General features: G+C 38.1%; 1 protein-coding gene across 2 annotated transcripts; it reads right to left on the reverse strand.

Moving 5' to 3' along the window:
• Positions 1-1,212: 1,212 nt before the first annotated feature.
• On the reverse strand, positions 1,213-17,418 carry LOC103720559 (T-complex protein 1 subunit theta-like). 2 transcript variants are annotated; one of them, XM_039129546.1, is made up of 14 exons: positions 17,359-17,418; positions 17,036-17,277; positions 15,845-16,107; positions 15,605-15,751; positions 15,366-15,527; positions 12,791-12,868; positions 6,848-6,981; positions 4,687-4,759; positions 4,509-4,586; positions 4,278-4,400; positions 4,025-4,119; positions 2,983-3,192; positions 1,724-1,781; positions 1,213-1,584 (listed from the first exon to the last, which is right to left on the reverse strand). In XM_039129546.1, the coding sequence occupies exons 2-14, from the start codon at positions 17,181-17,183 to the stop codon at positions 1,519-1,521; spliced, it is 1,635 nt and encodes a 544-aa protein (XP_038985474.1). In that variant the 5' UTR covers positions 17,184-17,277; positions 17,359-17,418; the 3' UTR covers positions 1,213-1,518. The 2 variants fall into 2 exon arrangements, with proteins under 2 accessions (XP_038985474.1, XP_038985475.1); XM_039129547.1 differs by lacking the exon at positions 1,213-1,584 and having other exon boundaries at positions 1,739-1,839; positions 17,036-17,407.
• Positions 17,419-20,528: the final 3,110 nt, after the last annotated feature.

Consider the following 20,528-nt stretch of genomic DNA (forward strand, 5'->3'; position numbering starts at 1 on the left):
GCAATGCAAACTTCGGTTTTTGGTTCTTAACTTCTTATCTAATAAATCACATGAAGAAATATGCCATTGGTTTCTTCAAGAAAATCGGTTTATGCATACATGGAATGCTGAAAATTTTGGTAATTTCGAAGAAAATGAGCAGTTAACACCTTGAAATAGAGAGAGAAAAAATCCTGAGATGAGAATACCGAAAGGGTGCAGCTTTTGGGTCACACCCAATTTGCAAAGGAATTCTAATCTTTGAGGATACTTCAAATGTCAAATTTTTTATGATGTTCAGGTCTTGATTGCTAAAATGGGAAGGCACGAGAGCCAGAAAAAAATGTTTTGAGAACGAAGCCTTCTGTAGGCATCGCTTGGCGACGGTGAGTTCAGGTAAGGTACTTTGGGATGTTGGAGGTGATGTCTGGCATGATGATTTTTAATTATTCTGTGCTGATGGTTTGCTATGTTCTGTTTCTGCTGCTGTTTGCTTGTCTTTGGGTGGGGGTTAACGTTGTTTTGCTGCGGTTGTTTACTGTTTGGAGTCTTTTTGGCTTTGTGCTGGCTAGTCTGGGTGGGTCATCTGGTGTCGTGAAAGTATCAGCTAGCCTATGCCGTGTGTTTTCCAGTACACAATCTAACGATCCAGGATCAGTGGCCTTTTCCTTTACACTATGAATAAAACATCTAAGAGGCAACTTCACTTAATTTCATTTAAGAAATGTTTCTAATTTCAGAAAAAGTTAGGGATGACACCGAAACTCAAAGTTCACAAGCCACAGAGATGGTTACCAAGCTACTTGTTAAGTGATAGGTGCTACAAGAGAATTTATATATCATTTAAGACTAGCATAGCTAAAACTGAATGCAACCACAATTTTAACTTATAATATACACTGTATCTCGGCGTGCAAAGGTCTCCAGAGTATAGGGTGCCAAAACAAATATGCGAGTTGTAAAAGCAAAGGATTATTGCATTCCTGAAAATTTGAGTATGCACCAATGGCAAATTAAGATCCATGAAGTGGACCACAAACTGTGGAAGATTTGTTGGAGTGATTACTGCAGCTCAATCACATCAAGTTTAGCAAAAGCAATGAGATTTAAGTGTGCCTTGGAAAAAATACAGGATGCCTCCGACAATAGAGGGCATATTCTTACTGCTAAAAATGGCATCAAATGACAGTCGATGAGCAAATGTACCTATATCAACCACAAAGCAAAAAAAAATAGAGAAAAAACCAATAATATCACTTAATTTCACGTTCGAAACTGATGCATGTGTTAAAGAATGAAGTATCCCAACCTTGAAGATCTAGCATTGTAATGTGAAAAATAGAACTGCAAAAATCAGACTAAAAGTGATTCAGAATACATTGACATTGCAAGTGGTTGGCTTGTTGAGCTGCTCATGTACCAGGTTTCCCTGGATGGGAATCAAAATTTGCTACCGTCCTCACCTACTAAAATACATAAAACCATTTACAGTTACTACATAGCTGGCGAATTGGTATTAGTCAACCCATATGCACATCATTAATCCTCATCCATCCCGGCCGGTGGGTCTCTCTTTGGGCCGCCTGCTGGTTTTGCCATTATAATCTGCCCAAGGAAAATATGTTTCAACATCAATATATATGGTGCAGGCGCAGGAGGAGAAACAGCAGCAGTTAGAATAGACAATAATTGCAATATAGAAAATGATACCATAAGGAAACTTTGAAATAGGAACAGAGCTCACCTGATCAACCCGGAGAACAGTACAAGCAGCATCTGCAGCATATTTGAGTGCAAAGAATCTGCCCAAAGGATCGGATAATTTTACTAGACGCCTATACCAAGTACTATGTACTAAAGCTACAAAAATATTCTACTTCAGTACAAGCACAAAGCTATAGCTCAGAATACAAGCATAATATATCCATATATACATAATTAAAAAAAGTGAAATAATCAAACAATTAAACGATTGCTGTGAAAGAATATATATAGAGAAGAGCCAATATAAATTATAAGTAGGGAATTATCCTTCTAGGTAAGTCTGTGAGAATATGAATAAGAAATTTTTATTTTCAAAAGCATCCGTATGTAGCAAATGTATCTTGCATCAGCTTAATATAATTGATACATGTGGCCCAACGGTTACCTTAAAAATCTTATCAAACTCACAGCAATAGTACCCCTCATGCCTTCCTTGGTCACTTCTGGATCATTTATATATTTAAGAGATGCTGAAGATAGCAAACCTCAAATCTGACATGAAATATCTTCCAAGGTAAACAACCACTTTTTGAGAAGACGAGGATTCCCCTGCCCACATGCCTAGACAGCGCCTCCCATTTACCACAGAGGGCACATTTTTTGAATATAACTACCATCAAGATTTCTTTCTGACTCAAAGAATAGCTCATTCAGATAAACCAAAGACACATTTCACTCGTAATATCCGAACTGATCATGTCTACAGCAAATGGTTAGATAAGAAAGAAATGAATCTCTGTCTCACCACCGAAAGCATCTAAAAGAACGACTTCTTGTTGCCACTTCTCCAAAAGCAGCACATCTGTGTCTATGAAATTGTCAATTGCTTTTGACATACCAAACTCTAACAATGATAGCCTCCTTGCGGTCACCTCATGCACCTAGTTTAGCCATCTATCTGACAATCCCAGTTATACATTTACCGAGTAAATTTGACACCATTGTGGCAATCGGAAGAATCAATACTGGAAATGCATTCAAAACCATCTAAATTATTCTAAAATGATTGCATCAATAACTGATTAGGCAGTGTCCACGTAAATCCTAAATTAACTAAAGAAAACAAAAAAAAAAAGCTACTAAGAAATTGCAGTTTTAATCAGACAGCTAAAAGCAGATGTTCCATGATGGCATAAAATTTTAAGTTTTAAAAAACATGATTAGGAGAAAGCCAAGATATCAACTGCAGCAAACCAAAAGAATGCTCAATGACTCCAAAAGCAATGAGAAGAGGCTCACTTGGTGAGATAGAGATCCCAGATATTCAAGGTTGAGACATCCTTGCAGACACCTTCTTCCAAGTCAATACCAACTTTGGTGTTTCCAGCAGCATGTTCAGCATACAAGGAAGAAATAATCTCCATAGTGTTCAGCCCAGCATTCTCAGCCAGGGTCCTAGGTACCATTTCAAAGCTTTCAGCAAATTTTGCAATTGCATACTGATCCAAACTGCAACAAAAGAATCAAAATTACTAGATGAATTGACAAATTTCAGGACCACTGGCATGTGAAAATTTTCTGCTTGCCTTTGCGAACCATTGCCAAAAAACAAAACAAAAATACAGAATTAACTATCGCATTGGAAGTTGCATATGAAGAACTTTAAAGAGGGTTTTTCTTCTCTTCCCAAGGTGAGAGACACCACCAGAGGGAGGGAGGATGAGAGAATTTATTGGCATCAAGATGCCACCTTAACCCACAAAGCATTCATAAAAGGTACAGGATTTTGATTTCAGGAGAGAGAATAAGACACAAAATAGGAGCAAAAGAAAATGGAGAAACAAAAAGAGAGGGACGAGTATGGAGGTGAAATCCATCACAAGATATTTTTCCCCCATTCAGTAGTTAATCTTATTACCACAATTTTTTGGTGTCTTTTCAACATAAAAAAGACATTTAAAGGGCACAAAGGACAATCCTATAAAACCAAGACCATCCTAATCCTTTTATCTTATGCCATCGTTCAAGCCTTCAAGGCATATTTTGGTACATCATTTCCTTACTCTAAACTATGTGTAGGCTTGCATAATGATATAAACATAACTAACGATTGGTAGTAATTATATTTAATCTGGAGATATCATTATCATACATAATTACAAATCAAACATTACAGTGCTAGGAAACTTGGAAATCCCAAAGAAGGATATTGACAGTAACACAAAATAAAACATTTGATAAGAAAGGATAATAAAAAGCAACAACACTTGTTAGATTATACATTCCATCAGATTGTCTTTCAGCATATTTAAGAAGATTAGAGCAGAATAAGAAATAATACCCCGTCTCTTTAAGGGAAAATTCTTTCAACTTTCTTGCCAACTCTATCTCCGTAGCAGCAGCCCCAGGAACTATGCGACTGTCCCTGCACATTGCCTGTTGAGTGATGGAAAGACTGCGTTAGCAGGAGTGAAAAAGGTCAAACTTACATAACGTGTAAAAATGCAAATAAGATGTATCACTTATGCCCTTGCTTCTCGTTATCTTAATGCTGAAGTTCCTACCATAAAAAGAAATTATATTTCAAGATTCACCTTGTATGTATTAGCACCGTCATCAACAGCCCTTTCAAGGTCATCTAATATACTATCTGTACTACCTCGTAAGACCACGGTAGAAACTGAGTTTCCACCTTCTTCATTTTTCACAATAGTCACCTATTTAAATAAAAGGCGAGACAATTGATGTTTAAGAAAGCAAGCTAACCAAAAGAACTTTCAAAACATTAATAAAGATGATGGCTGTTGTAGATATGGCAACAATACCCGAACACCACCAATTTCTTCCACTGAAACAGAGTCAGCGTATCCCAGCTCTTCAGGATTTGGTTGGCTAAGTTTCAGCTGTGTTTATAATCAAAGCAAAGTATTACATGTGATAGTAAGCACCATCTACTTATATAATTAAAAAAGAAAAAGACTCTCAGGTAAGAAAGAAACTTACAAGAGCTACAGCACCAGTTGTACGGCAAAACCTCCGCAATTCAAACTTTGAGCTAATTTTTAGAACCATGAGTCTGTAAGAGATGGAAGAAATTAGTAACATTGGCTTCATATATCATCAGATACCTACAAGTCAGAGCTTTGATGTTTTGCACCAAAAAGAAAAGCTCTATTCCAGTGACGTCTCATATGAGCCACACACTCACTATACAAAGGAAAATGCATGAGAAAATGTCTCCATATGCACAAATAAACCATCTAAGCTCATGCAGGCCCTTGTGTTGCTTAAGTCATCTAGGTCAAAAGAATCTGAGGAAAGCATAAATCAAAATAAACAACTGATTTTTAAACATTATAAAACTCTGATAAAATATTCCTTTGACTCATCTATGTAGATGAGATTAGGCCTCTTGCTTTTGTTTTACTTTGTTAATTTCACCTATGAAGTACCACATTTAACACAAATAAAAAAGGGAATTCTCACAATAATATAGTCATGCAAGTATACTTGCGCAGGTCTAAACAAAATACACAATGCACAAGCCTAACAAGCATGGGTTTAGTTTCAGAAGAAAATTGGAAATTAAGATCATGACCTTTCAGTCTTGAGCTTAACTGATCTGAAAGCAGGCTTGCTTCCAAGTTTACGCTGAAACGAACATGCTAAATTTAATTTAGATATAGGATTATGTAGATGAGATTAGCCCTCTTGTTTTTGTTTTACTTGGTTATTTTCACCTACGCAGTACCACGTTTAACACAAAGAAAAAAAGAAAATTCTCACAATAATATAGTCATGCAAGTATACTTGCACAGGTCTAAACAAAATGCACAATGCACAAGCCTAACAAACATGGTTTAAACTTTCAGCAGAAAATTGGAAATTGAGATCATGACCTTTCAGTCTTGGGCTTAACTGATCTTAAAGCAGGCTTGATTCCGAGTTTATGCTGAAACTAACATGCTAAATATAATTTAGATATAGGAGTTTGTGCTAATTTTGTCATTTCCTCATTTCTCTGAATTCCAAGAAGCATTATTGCCAAAATCAAGATTCCAATTTAAAGATGTTTTTGAGACAAGGATATCAAGAGATTTTGACAAGAAACTTGTTTTAAATAGTGTAACCCAAAGCACAAAACCCAATTATGTAGATTGTCAAACTTTTAAGTTGCCACAAACAATGTGAAAGGTTTATTCGAGCATTTTATTTTTAAATAAGTGCAACCCTTTGATCATTTCACAGAAGAAGATACAATTGTGATATACCAAAAGATCCCAGATAACACAATATGCTCCAAAACAAATATTAATTTATTTTTTTGCTTGTTTTAACATTTATATTTCCCAAAACTCTCATGACATTGGGATTTTCTATAATCTCTGGGACTGGTGTGCCAAAACTAAAGTTAACTGTCAAAACCATCTACACTGAAAAAATTCATTTGGCCAGGCTCAAACGAAACTGAAACTAAAATCAAGTTTCTGAACCTTGCTATCAATTAGATTACAATGTAGAAATTCTCATTTGCAAATGCAAACAAGCATTCAAACATAGGTATGAAAGGCATAAATATCGAAAGTTAATGAAATAGGATCAGGCAAGAAATGACGAAGAAATTGAAAACCTGGGATCAAAATCATGTACCAAGAGAGAGGAAAAGGGGGGAAGAGAGAAAGAGATGGGAAATACACTAAACCCACACAAACCCACATAGTAATTGATCAACCTCATACAATGACAAGGAACTAAAAATGAAAAATCATATTCCAAGGCCAAATATAATAGCAGAATAAACTTCCCTGGCACTCAAGAAAATACAACCTTAAAGCATACAGGTCTCAGCTGAATAATGAAAATAAGACAAACCAATGTATATTGGCACTAGACTACTAGCTATATGTAGGACTTACATGAATTTTAAGAAGTAAAAACGATCGGAACATATTTCTGCCACAGTAGTCCATGTATTGAGATTAATCACCAGATTGATATAAAAAGAAAAAAGAAATGCAAGAAACAGAAGGGAAAATTCTTTTAAAAAAATAAATTTTATTCTATAGAAATTAGATAACACTGCTCATCCAAGAGATAGTTCCATCAAAATTGTATGCTAGTAAGGTATAAATGACATTTAGTATGAGAAGAAGAGCTCATTTACTTGTAGCGCTCACAAAAATGCAATGCCATGTCTCCAACTGCAGCTCCACTGACGACCACCTTAGCACCTGAGTCAGCAACTGCTTTAATGAGCTCCTCGACTTTGGCTTCTTCAGTTTTTGCATAATTTTCTAGCTGCAAACAGCATTCATATTTTCCATCAAGGTCAGGTTATCACTTACCAACCACGAACACCACCATCATCATCATCCAATTGTCACATGTCCAATGGTTATATGCAACTATTTTGAGAAAAAAAATGCTTACTTTTTAAACCTTGGAACTTAGAAACTAGGTTTATGTTTGGCATTGTTGTCATTTTTCTGTTTTCTAAAAAATGAAACCAAAAACACATGTTTCTTCTTTTCCTAAACTTCTGGCAAAAGATTCATGTTTGGTAGTCATTGTCATTTTCCAACTTTTTATAGCAGAACCTAGAAAAACATGTTAAATAAGCAGAAACATAAATATTCACATGCAGAGATGATCTCCATAAAAACAATTACAAGCACATTAAAATCTTTAATTCCTATCACCATAGCAAAAATAAATCGCACAAAATGACTGAATACTAAAGTTCTCAAATTGTCATGACAAGCAACGCATTACAAGAATCATTAAACCTCTCAACTTGTTTTGATTCATATTTACCAAAATCAAATAAAGAACAGAAAAAGCATCATTATCTGGATCTTGCCATTAACCATATTGGATTTCTATTTAGATCAGTCCGGAAATTGACCAGCATACAATAAACACTCCTTTGGAAGGAAGAAGGAGAAATGATAAGAAGGGTCAAAGGGAAAAATGTAGGGCATGGCCATGGAGAAAGAAGGAGAAGAAGACGAGAGCGATCTCCTGGCTCAGCACTACTCAACTCGTGGAGTGCCACATACCCTGCTGACAACAACTGCAGCAGTCACAAGTCTGGTCCATTAATGTGGGGAGGAGACGAACTGACCAGATTGCATTAGATCAAGTTTGAAATAGTCAGAGAAGGGAGAGATGAACCAAGCAGAGAAGTTGGAAATGAAAGGGGTTGGTGCGGAGAGGTTATACAGAAAAAAAACATACTATTAAAAAAAAATAGCACACATCATTGGTTTGCGGGTATTTACTTTTTTCAAAAAAAGGAAAACTGCACGCGAAACAGCTTGGCAGTCAGACAAAAAGAAGAAATTTATCGTGAATGGAAAAGATATAGCATTAAAATTTCATAAGCATGAACCAAAGATCTAATAAGATTCCCTTTTTTTAGTGTCCAAGGAAAAAGGCAGAACACGTGAACGTGACAACTTATATTCAAATAAGCATACTACTATATTTGGCAACCGCACAAATAGTTAAATTGACTGACAATGTATTTCCTCTGCAATTGAAGCTTTTATCATGCTGAGATCACACTTGTAACACAAGATACAAACTATTTATTTAATAGAACATAGTATTTATTCATCTAACCCCAGATAATCCAGCAAATCAATGGGCTTTCTTGATTTACACAAAAAATTACTTTTAATTAATCGGAATTTATATATTATTCAAAAGAATTATTGGTGATGCAAGTGGGTTGTATAGTCCATGAGAGATTTTTCTTTACTATTGCAATTACAAATTAAAATTTTGTAGTTCCAGAAACAAGGACAAAACTATCATGTCTCGTTACAGTGCTGATCAAGGCTGACACATTACAGTGTTGAACATGAAAAAATGTTCTTAGGGTCAGGATGAGCTCTTAAATTGTATCTAATTGGATCAAGGATCAAATCTTGGATCATGAGATTTTACCAAGTTCCTTCAAAAAACAAAAAATATACAACTATTAAAGAAATGTGAAATTTAAAAAAGCGAGTTAATTGAAATATAGGTGACTGAAGAATGAAAGGTCATGCCTATTGAAATATAGTTTCTTCACCAGAAGCCAATTTTATAGCACGTCTAATGAAAAAAACATCATGTTCAGTAATTCAAGATATTTATATGCTTCCACTGCAAAAAAATTGTTCAATTATTGTTTTAGGTAGAATATTAACAAAATTTAAATAGTTGTAACAGATGGTTACAAAAAAGACAGATTTGCCTCTTGCATTTAAATCCATGAATTCTAATTTTTTTTTTTTTTTGCATTTTAGAAGTTCAAAACCTGAGGCTTATTCGTAATAAATAAATGATTCTAAAAGACAAATATTCTAATTAAACTAAAGAAATAGGATTCTGCATGGTTTAATATGCAAATAAAATGTTCAATTTGAATCTTATGATCCATGGGACTACAAGATTGATGATATGGATCCCAATTTTGCGATCATAACTTCCCTTATCCAAGGATGAGATCCAGATTTTTTAAGTCTTTTTGATTTGGATTAAAAGATTTTAAGCATGTGCATGAGAATATATGTTATATTACTCATTTCTTTAACAACTATTTTTTTTAATTTCTTAATACAAGTTCACAGACTGTTTTCAACAAATAAATATAGTTTGTAACTAGTTTACATAAACTTAGGATCAAAAAGCATCCTAAAAATCAGTGATGATTGCAATTTCACAAGTGCATTGCAAGTTAATACTAATTTAAATTTAACAACTATTTTACATATAAGAATGCAACTAAGCTCAAAATCTATCGTAGAAATGTTACGTGGGGAATTACATACATTGAAACCTTAACAACATAATAACTGTTGTACACATGCTGTGGATATTATGAAAATCTCATATACTACTAGTGTTTGATGTAGAAATGACTACTTTTGTATCACTTATCTCACTTTCTCTATAGACTGGGTCTTGAATTCTTGATCAAAAATAGAAGAGACATAACTGCAGGAATTCCTGGTTATTTAGGGCCTATTTGGTAAATCTAGCAAAATTGGGCGGGATTTCCTACAAGAATCCGGCCTATTGGCCTTCCCAACTCTTATTCTTCTAAAATCCTAATCTTAGCCTAAATCCCATTTGTGGGCTTGTTGGATTGCAAGAAGAAAAAAAAGAGCCATGGATGTCTTTTTTTCCCTCCCACAGGATTCAGGCTGAGGGAGGTATGTGTTTATATGGGCTCTAACCAAATAGACTGCCAACTATATGAATCTAATAGAAAATTTGACCCAATCATGCTGGATTTTCCAAACAGATCTATTTGGTTATTCTTATAAGATTAGGCTGAAAATCCTACAGGTTTCGCGGATTGGGTGGCCCATTTAAGCATGGCTCTATCAACCAAACACCTCCCAGCCTAAATCCCATGGGAAGAAAAAAAAAGACTTTGAAGATGCAAGCTAAATAGACCCTCTTCAACCATTTGAGGCATGGTATGCCGAACCGGCCAGTACGGGCCGGTACAAACCGGTCCGGCCAGCTACCGGTACACCGGAGCCGTGAAAACCGGTACAGGCCGGTTCCGTGCCGGAGACGAAGAAGACAAAGAGAAAAAGAGAGAGCGCAGGGAAGAGAGGGAGGGAGAGCACCTTCGGTCGCCATCGGAGAGCCGCGGAGGGGCGTCGGAGGCCGGCAGGGGGCGGGGGAACCCGCGGGGGCGCGGCGGAGGCCGAGGCCGCAACCGCGTCCACTATTTCGAAATTAAAAACCTCGGCCTCCGCCGCGCCCCCGCGGGTTCCCTCGCCCCCCGCCGGCCTCCGACGCCCCTCCGCGGCTCTTCGATGGCGGCCGAAGGTGCTCTCCCTCCCTCTCTTCCCCGCGCTCTCTCTTTTTCTCTTCGTCTTCCCCGGCTCCGGCGGGGAAGAGCTTTCCGGTTCGTACCGTCCGATTTCGGTACGAACCGGAATGGTACCGGTCCGGTAGGCAACCGGTACGCCTACCGGACCCGGTACGGCGGATCTTGATTTGAGGTCTTTTTTTCTTCCTACAGCCCAAAAGCTAGAATTTGGGTAGGCCCTCTAAAGATGCAAGCTAGATAGGCCAATAGGCATGATTCCTATAGAATTTTCAGCCCAATCCCGTAGGAATATCCAAACAAGTCCTTATATTTGAAACATTGGTTTAAATTATGAAAAAAGCATATGCTATCATGCATGTTACGTGGGTTCAGCTACAACCATTGGTTATGGGTGTGTCTAGGAGTTGGACACACCCTACCCCCAAATTTTGGGATACAAGGAGCCATCTAAAAAGGATCATAAAATTGGGCAGACAACTGCAACTTGGGCATAATTCCATATTGCATGTACAGTCTTTTTGAGTGAATATACTCACTTAGCATAAAAGCCATACTCCACATTTAGTATGAAAATGAGCTTGTAACCCACAGCAAGGGAATCTTGCTGATGGATGACAACCATCCATATAATGCTCCTTAATGAAGAAACGCAATGCTAGACTAGTAGTTTTCATGAAGATATCTATGCCTCACTTACCAGGCATTAACTTGGAGCCCCACCAATGGTCTATCCCTCGTTAATCACAATAACCCTTAAACCACACCAATCCCCCTTCCCCATTTTCCATCATCTGAGCTCCTTCGATAACCAACAATTTTGCTCATCTATTAGCAGAATATGCAATCGAAACTGCTTGTAACTATACTTGGTATCTCTCATTTCCCCATTTTTTAAGTTAAGGAGAAGAACTAAGTTTCTTATCCTGAGGAGATTCAGTGGAATGAAACTAACCCAAGGACTTTCCAATGAAAAAAGAAATCCATTTTTCAATGCCCAGATTAAACACCTCTCCTTCGTCACATGCCCAATCTCTTGCAGTAACCCGCTCAAGTGCCATGCTACCTCCGAGATACCATGTCTACAGCAAGCCTCCTCCATGTACCCTTGAACTCTATGCTTGGTAAGTTAACACATCCCACCAATGGCCAACGTCCTCCCACTTTAACACCCGCCCCTTCACCCTTTGAACCTTTTTCTTTCTACCCCCCCCCCCCCCCAACCCCTCCTTCTCCCTCTGCCTTTGGCTTCTTAGATTTCTCAAAAGCAAGGTTAACTGGTTTTGCTAACATGTTATGCACATCCGCACATGTACATGTGTCAACATTGGTACATGGGGGAACTAGTATAGTTGAGATATCACACCAACATATCTAGGAGTATTAAGCAATGCACTTGACACGATCATACGCATTAGCATGGTATGAAGGTAAACACCCCTATATCATGCCGATAACCTGTTGACAAGGTATGCATCTACGATATGTACAATATGAATGAGCATTCTCATATTAGGCACACAAAAGAATACGATATGATGTTTAAATTTTCTAACAATAGGAAATTGATCGATTGTAATATATATTGGCTTTTTAATATGTTGTCTACCTATATTGGCATGCCTTACTATACCAATGATAATATCATATCATAGAGTATCAACATGTATAGCCTGATAGAGCATCAATACACGAATATTGTTGCTTTGTGATATAAAATATTAGTTAGTAAATAGTTTAGTTTTTCGCTTGGAATAATCAATATTATGCAATTTCACATCTCAATTTGTTACTACCTCAAAAAATCTAAGCTAGATAATAGATAATTGCTTATTTATTAAAGAAAGCACCAAGTTAAATGGGTCATTTGCAACTTGCAATAACAGACAATAACAAAGAAAAATTGAGATTTAAGTATCTAGATAGAATCACCAATGGTATTTAAGAACACCCGTCTAAGACTTTCCAAAGTTTTGAGAGGCAATTTACAACAAACAAATGTGACTACATCAGTGCTGGTTGACCCATAATACGCATGTAGTACTTAAAAACTTTTCTTACACCTTTTAAAAGTGAAAAAAAACTGAAAAAATATAGAAATGGGAGAACAACAATACCCATATAGGCAGTACCAAGAGCCAATACATTACATCACATCACTGACACTTGGTACAAGGGGAATACCATGTTTCAATTCTTTACATGTCTGGTATGTTATGCCCAGTATGAAGCAGCAAGATTTGGTATTTAAATCCTTGGTCAAAATACTACCTGTTCAGCATTATGAATCAAAACAGTTCCCTTTGTTTCAGTTGCAGATGTATCAACACCTCCAGCAAACACCACAATCTACAAAAAGAATGCATCATTAAAATGATTATGTAAGCAGACTAAGCACCAAAAGAAGTTGAATAAATGCTTTAAATATCAGAAAACAATGTCAGAGGATTAAAGAGAAGGTAGTTATCAAGGTTCGCTATCTTGGTACCGAACTCCGTACTGGTGCCACACTATCACTATATTGGTATGGTATGGTACGGTACGGAATCTTTTTGGTTACTGAATGTTGGTACACCACCCATACCGGATACCGATACCGAATTGGTACAGTACGGTATGCCCCATACCATCCGGTGCTAGCCAGTACGGCGAACTATGGTAGTTAACTTGTAGTCTCATGGTTATTAAACTGCTAGATTCCTAGATTCCCATTTAACTATATCTAGTCTCGTAGGTTAAGTAGGATATCCCATTTTTTATGCTAAGATAATGAACTAGTGCTCCAATAGAGATAACAGGCTTGGTACAAAAGGATATGACAACATGCACAACACCTAACCACAAGTAAAGCATAAAACAGATACAAATACATACAATTGGACTATGTAAAGTTAACTTGCTAAGAAACACATACTGCACAACCCTGAAGTGTGCAATTAAGCATTACATGTCAGAGCTTGTAATCTAATTCTTACTTATGTCATAGGAAACCAATAAAAGGAAAAACAGACATGCAATAGGTTCAAGGGCCCTGATCCAAACCCGATACAACCTGCTGGTGAGTACAGATTGACCAACCAGTACCTAGCCCACAAACCCAACAGTCTGGTTAGGCAGGTCGATCGGGTAAATGGGCCAGGTCAAAAATTGCCACCATTACCTCAACAGTAGGTGGGCATGTCAAGCAACAAGAATGCAATATATACTTCTCTTTGTACCCTAGGAGACCAAGTTCCCTCAAAGAGAGGAAAATAATGCTTTTGAATTGATGCTTGCATCTTTTCAAGCAAATATCTATAACATCTTGAACAATTCAGACCCAATTTTCCCGCTCAACGACTACCAAATGCGACAATGATTATTAAGGAGGCATGTTTTTGTAGCAAACAGTTGTTAATATCACATACTAGCATGTCAAGACCAACTAAAGAACTCAAATACCATTTTATCAAAAAAAGAACTCAATTACCATAAGAATGAACCAGATCATATCTTTATATGCACATATGCATATATATATAATATAGATTTATATACATATATACATACATATGCATACACATATAGAGTTGGACTATACACTTTAGGTTAATTCCTTGTAAAAAGGACATAACGATTTTAAAATTAATGATAGCTCATCCAAATTGTAGATCCAAATTATTGACCATAATCTATACTAAAAAAAATTGCCTAAAATTAAAAATTCATATTTCTGAATTCTCTAACCTATGCATCAAGTTGAAATAATAATCTACATATGCTAAAACAGCTATATTTAAATCCACTAGGTTTTGATGATTTGATCATAGTAAAACACAATATCATGCCATTTAAACCATCCACTTTGACGCCAACTTGATGATTAGATCAGAAAACACCAAAACACAAGAATTTTGAATTGTAGGCTTTTTTTATAGCATGGAACATGTTCAATGGTTTGAATCTTGAATTTAGATAAACTATCATTGATTTTGAATGATCAATCATTTTTCAAGGAGTTAACATAAAGCATGTAGTGCAACTCATATATATGTCTGATAGGAAAGCCTTGAAGTCCACCACATGCATGCTAGGCTTTGAGGCCTCCCATGCCATACTAAAATAAGGTCAAGAGTCTAGTGCATGCTGGACTTCAAAGCCTACTACTTAAAATCAACAAAACATGCTAGATCGTATTTTTTTTATTATTTAGTTTCATGTTTTCCCTAAGTAGCATGGAAAAATAGAAGTAATAGCTTTATCTTTTTATCTATAGCTAGACTCAGGCTCCATAGGGATTCTTCCCTGCACCTGCATTGCATGCATGGAACCCTATAATGAGTCAGGACAGCAGGGTTTCGTCCCATCCTTTACAAAAAGGCTTTTTTGGAGCTCACCTACACTGACAACTCAAAGCCAGGCTCTCCCAAAAAAGGCCAACAAAAAAAAACCCCTTAAGGTTGACAGGTAAATTTCTACATAACAACACATTATCTGCATCACTATGACAAGAGCAATAGGTTTTGATTGTTTCAATAAGAAACAGAAATGAAGAGATGATCTCATAAATTTTTACATGTCTTGCACTCTAAAATAACAAAGTTATGTAGTTTTAGGATGTTATGTACACCTCAAGGTTTACATAATCAAATGGAGATATTAAAGCATTTTAATCAATTACTCTAGAAAAGAAAATGATGAAGCGACAGAAATGAATAGTAATTGTCGTGTTTGCCACCCATGCCCATGGTATGATCTTAGACCAAATATCACCAGAAAATAAACCACATTTCGAGAGGTGCTATATGTGTAACATCAAAAGACCCAAAAAAGGCAAAATTAATTAAGAAACAATTATACTATTTACCTTTGCCTTTTCCATTCTCTTTATACTTCCGATGGCATCATTTTTTAAGACCATCCCACGAACAACCGTACAATTGTGCAAGCCACCTCCAAGCAGCTTTGCAACTCGAACATTATCTACATTAAAGTTTGCGGGATTTTTTGGACAGACTTGGATGCATGCCTGACATGCAACATGTCATTCATAATAATGATAAAACCAACAAAATAATGGATGAGCTCAGGTGTTGAGGTACTCACATCAGCAATAAGAGGACACAAAATACCTTCTTGCCCAAACTGCTTGCTAGCAACAGCAGCTTTCATTCGAGAAAATACTTCATCTTTGTTTCTCACATCCATGGTTTCTGATCCTTTCTCAACCAACCCATCTAATAATTTCACCGTCTGAGCATTAAGATATAAAATGCACATATGAGCACCACGGTTCTTAGATATATTGAATTAACAGCATTAACATTTCACAAAAGCAGCAAGAACCTTATTGATCGCTTTTGTATAGCCACTAATTATTTCACTGGGATGCAGCCCCATCCTGATAAGCTCCTCCGCATTTTGAAGGAGTTCACCAGCAAAAGAAATTGTAAGATTAGCTCCATCACCAATCTCCTCTTGTTGGGCCTTTCCTGCCAGCACCAAAATCCTGGCAGCAGGATGCTGGACCTCTAGCTCATTCACGATAGTGGCAGCATCATTTGTTACAAATAGCTTGTCCAGATGATTGATAACCATTTTATTCATGCCTGGATAAATTATTAAAAAAATTAATGGATACAACCATAAACCCAACTCATAGTACATCCATAATCAGGCCAGCAATAATCACAGAACACCATTATACACGTGCATCCACACCAAGGATGAAACCATTCATGAAATTTGGGAAAACTCAAAATAGTCTTCAAAATTTTCTGCTCTGCATGTCATGCAAAAATTCAAGAAAACAACACATGAAATATCACTAAACCACCAAAACTACCAGCTTTCTTCCCAATTTTCCAGCAAAACAGGAAGCAATAAGGTACTCTAAAGCAAAGTTAAGCATGTAGAAGCCAAATAAATTCCATAAGAAATTCTTGAATTGGATAGTAAAGATCCGGAAATAAATAAAGAAGAAACATTTTTCATCAATAATAAACCATTCCCTCCACCAGCAAACCCAACCCAAAAATTAAGAGAAAAGACAAGCTTCTGAGGTATCAAATCAAGTACAACAGTATTCGTTCACTAGACAATCTTCAAAAAAAAAAAGCAAAAATCATATAAGCTGCCTTCGTCCGAAGCTCAAGTAAGTTCCACAAGAAATGCTGGAAATAGAATATATACAAACCCAAAAAATAAAGCTTCCAGCATCTACTCAGGTTTACAAATGCATGCGCCCAACAACTTGAAAAGATTTTTTTTTAAAAAAAAATATAACTTTACATTATTTGGAACTCGATTCTCTTTAGATTTACTTTCATATCTGCAAGTGATTAAAGACAACAGAAACCGTGCAGATTACACCACGACAAAAGTGAAACCTCATCACAGAACAAGTACAATGCACTCATAGAATCACTATGAAAGTAACAATGCGACCTCGAAACCCCAAACAAATCCCTAAAAGATCAAATCTTGGGCCAAGAAAATTTAACATTTAATGAGATTTTAAGCGGTGGAGACCCTCACCATTGGGGCCGAGGGAGGTGCGAGTGATGACCGAGAGCTGCTTGCAAGCATCGATGTTCTTGACCACCGCCTCGTCGAGCCCCGACAAGTGCTTGTGCCCTTCCTTGAGCATCGCCTGGATCCCGTACGGCTGCATCTGGAACACCATCTTGCCGTCCACTCCCCCACAGGAATCCAATCAAATCGACTCGAGACGAAGGAGAAGCAAACCTAGAATCCCTCGAGCGGCTGTGATCGAAACCCTAGAATCAGGAGCCCACAATCAGAAGCGAAGGAAGGGAAGGAGAACCCTGGAGAAAGAAGCGAGAGATGAGAAATCCTACAAGGTCCCAAACCCACTCTAGAACCGAAAGCTATTAGGTAAGTTGAGGGACGAAGGAGGGGTTTAAGTGTAAAAAAAAACAAAAAACAAAAAAATTGCAGCCATCACGTGATATACACATTGTGATGCGGAAGGATCTACACTCATTGGGTTCGAGCCACCCGAACCCGGTCCAGACCCGAGGGTTTAATTTTGGCATCTGTGCTGGTCAAGCCAGTAACTTGTTAGCTTAATTTCTTCTCTGGTGCAAGACACAATCACACAATGGCACTTCCATGGCCATCTGTTTTAACTCGGACTCCAAAGCCAACCCTCCTTACATAACCATCCAACGTTACAATTAAAATCTACTAGATGCTTAGCCATTTGTTACATTAGTGGGGCGGTAGAGGGCTAGAGAGATATGGAGGAGGTCTCTTGTCTCTCTTCCCCAGTTGGTGGTGTCGATACAGGATCTGCTGCAGTTGTTGAAAGATTCATTCCGGCGGCTCTGTTGAGGCAAGGGTTCTTAGAGCATATCTGGCCTACCACATCTGGTTGGACAGGAATGCGGGCTTGTTTGAGGGCAGGAGGTCCTCGCCGAGGTTGGTGGTGGTTAGAGCAGTGCTTCAGGCTGGAGAGGTGATCTCATGCGCTGCTATGTGTTCTCTTGGGACGGCCGGGGACATATGGGGTACTCGCTTCGCTGTTACAACGCCCAGGTTTACTTTTGTTTCTTGGGTGCCCCCAACCTCTGGTTTTCTCGAGGTGAACTTTGATGGTAGTGTGGCGGCGGATGGGAGGTCAGGAGGGGTTGGATTTGTGATCAGAGACCATCGTGGCAGCCTGGTTGCAAAAGGGGGTCGTCATGCACCAGGTCTTACCGTAGTTGGGGCAGAGCTTCGGACTACTTGGGAAGTGATATCATATACGAGGCGGGTGCTCGGTGCCGAGCGGGTGTACATCGAGGGAGATTCATCGACGGTGATCGAGTGGATACGGCGTGCAGACAGGTATAGGGATGGTCATCCACTGATACGCGACACACGCAGGTTGGTTGTTGAGTTGGGCGAGCATCAGGTTGCGCATACTTTTCGGAAGGCAAACAGGGCTACAGACTGGGTCGCCTCCTATGTTGCACGACATTCCGGGGAGTTCTTGTGGACGTCCATATATAGCAGAGCTTCCGCTCCCATTGTACTCTTTACTTTCTTTTGACTTGGCAGGATGTACTCACGTTAGAGCTATATAAATTGCCGTTTTCACCAAAAAAAAAAAAAAAGACGGAAATATGTTATATCGGGCACCACGTGTATGGTGGTGCACTGTATCAATCATGCATCTCGATTTCTATAAACCTCATGCATTATGCGCTCATCTTATATTGCTACCCTACGCCCCTTGCAGTTATGATTTTCTAGTGCACCGCAGGCGTGGTGCACGTGGTGCAGAATATAATTTCTTAACAACAGAAGATTAAAAGCCAAACCGAAAGATCTTGAGATTGGCCGATGGCGGCCCTTTTTGCCGGTGGATTCGGCAGGATTTTGTCAAACCGACCTTTATTATTTTTATTTTAAAAGAGATTACCGTACATACAAAACATAAAGATAAGAGGCACAGATATGATGTAGATTTAAATATTAAAAAAAGGCATGCTCATGCATTAGCATATTCTAACCCAGATATCTATCGTTCTCATACATAGCTACAATTAAAGTCCACTAGATGCTTTACATTAGCACGAGGGCAGACGGTTTGTTTCTCTAGTGCACCGCTGATATGAATGATGCAGGCTATAATTTCTCGATGTCACGACGCTGAAAGCCCAGTCAAAAGAGCGTGAGAGCCCACCAACATTGGCCCTTAACTTGGGGAAGATAATCCACCAACCCTGGGGGCAGGTGGACTTAAGATTCACAGAGGGAACAAGACGGACAGGCTGCATGTGGAGAGTGCGGAATGCACCGGGTCTTCTTCCAATAACAATCAACGTGTAGAGGGCACTGGAAACGCTTCTCACTGCATTCGGATTTCAACGTGTAGGTTTTCGTCAAAGCTAATTAAAATGAACGCCTAAATAATTAATCATATCTCAAGCTAAATAGATAAACCAAACAGGATGAGGAATCAAGTGAATTCTGATCTCAAGCTAAATGATCCATCTCCGTTCACACAGTACTTAGAAGGATTCGCATCCATTAAGGTACCGTGATAGCTAAATGAATGGTTACCTTACATCCAGACATGATGAGGAACCAAGTGGGACATAACGAGTGTTAGGTTCGCTAAAAAGAGCTTAAAAGTCCACCACCATTGGCCTTTACCTTGGGAAGAGAGTCCATCAACATTGGCCTTTACCTTGGGGAAGAGAGTCCATCAAAAAATATTCAGCTAATATTATCAACTAATTAAAATATTATGTTAAAATAGTTCGGTTCGTTATTGGACCATGTATTTGATTCACCAAATACATCATTATTGTATATTCTTTAATATATGGTGCAACTCAATCCTTATTTTCCAAGTTTATAATACCATTGGCCTTTACCTTGGGAAAGAGAGTCCACCAACACTGGGGAGAGGTGTGACTCAAGATTAGACGGGTTGTGTGAGAGTGCCAGTCCGATCTCAACGTGTAGGGGCCACTGGATACGCTTTTGCACTGTATTCGGATTGCAACGCGTAGGTTTTCGTCAAAGCTAAATGAACGTCTAAATGATCAGATCTCAAGCTAAATAGATATACCAAACAGGATGAGGAACAAGTGGAATGTGATCTCAAGCTAAATGATCACTCAATAATATATAAGTCGAGAGCTGGGAAGCGCCGCTTTACGAGCACTAATAGCCGCTACGAGTGCCTGTTTCTTTAAATTAATAAAGGCAACCGAAGATGGCCGCAGGTGACCCCACAACAGCCTTATCATTGCACCAAGGATCACCCTCTTGCATCTCCATCCTAACCCCCATCCTACAATTTATTGGGTCTGGGCAAACCAAGTAGACCACAATAAAACACGAGTATCATCAATTAACTTGCTTTGACAAGTGTAAATAGATTGAGAGATAAAACTGAACCCTGTTGTAGGCCCATTCTACCAAAAATGTCTTGATAACGTACTTACACCTACTTCTCATCTTTGGTATTGCTCATCCATACATTATTCTAATCACCTTAGTCTAATTAACT

This window comes from Phoenix dactylifera, chromosome 8 (assembly GCF_009389715.1).
Source record: "Phoenix dactylifera cultivar Barhee BC4 chromosome 8, palm_55x_up_171113_PBpolish2nd_filt_p, whole genome shotgun sequence".
NCBI lineage: Eukaryota > Viridiplantae > Streptophyta > Magnoliopsida > Arecales > Arecaceae > Phoenix > Phoenix dactylifera.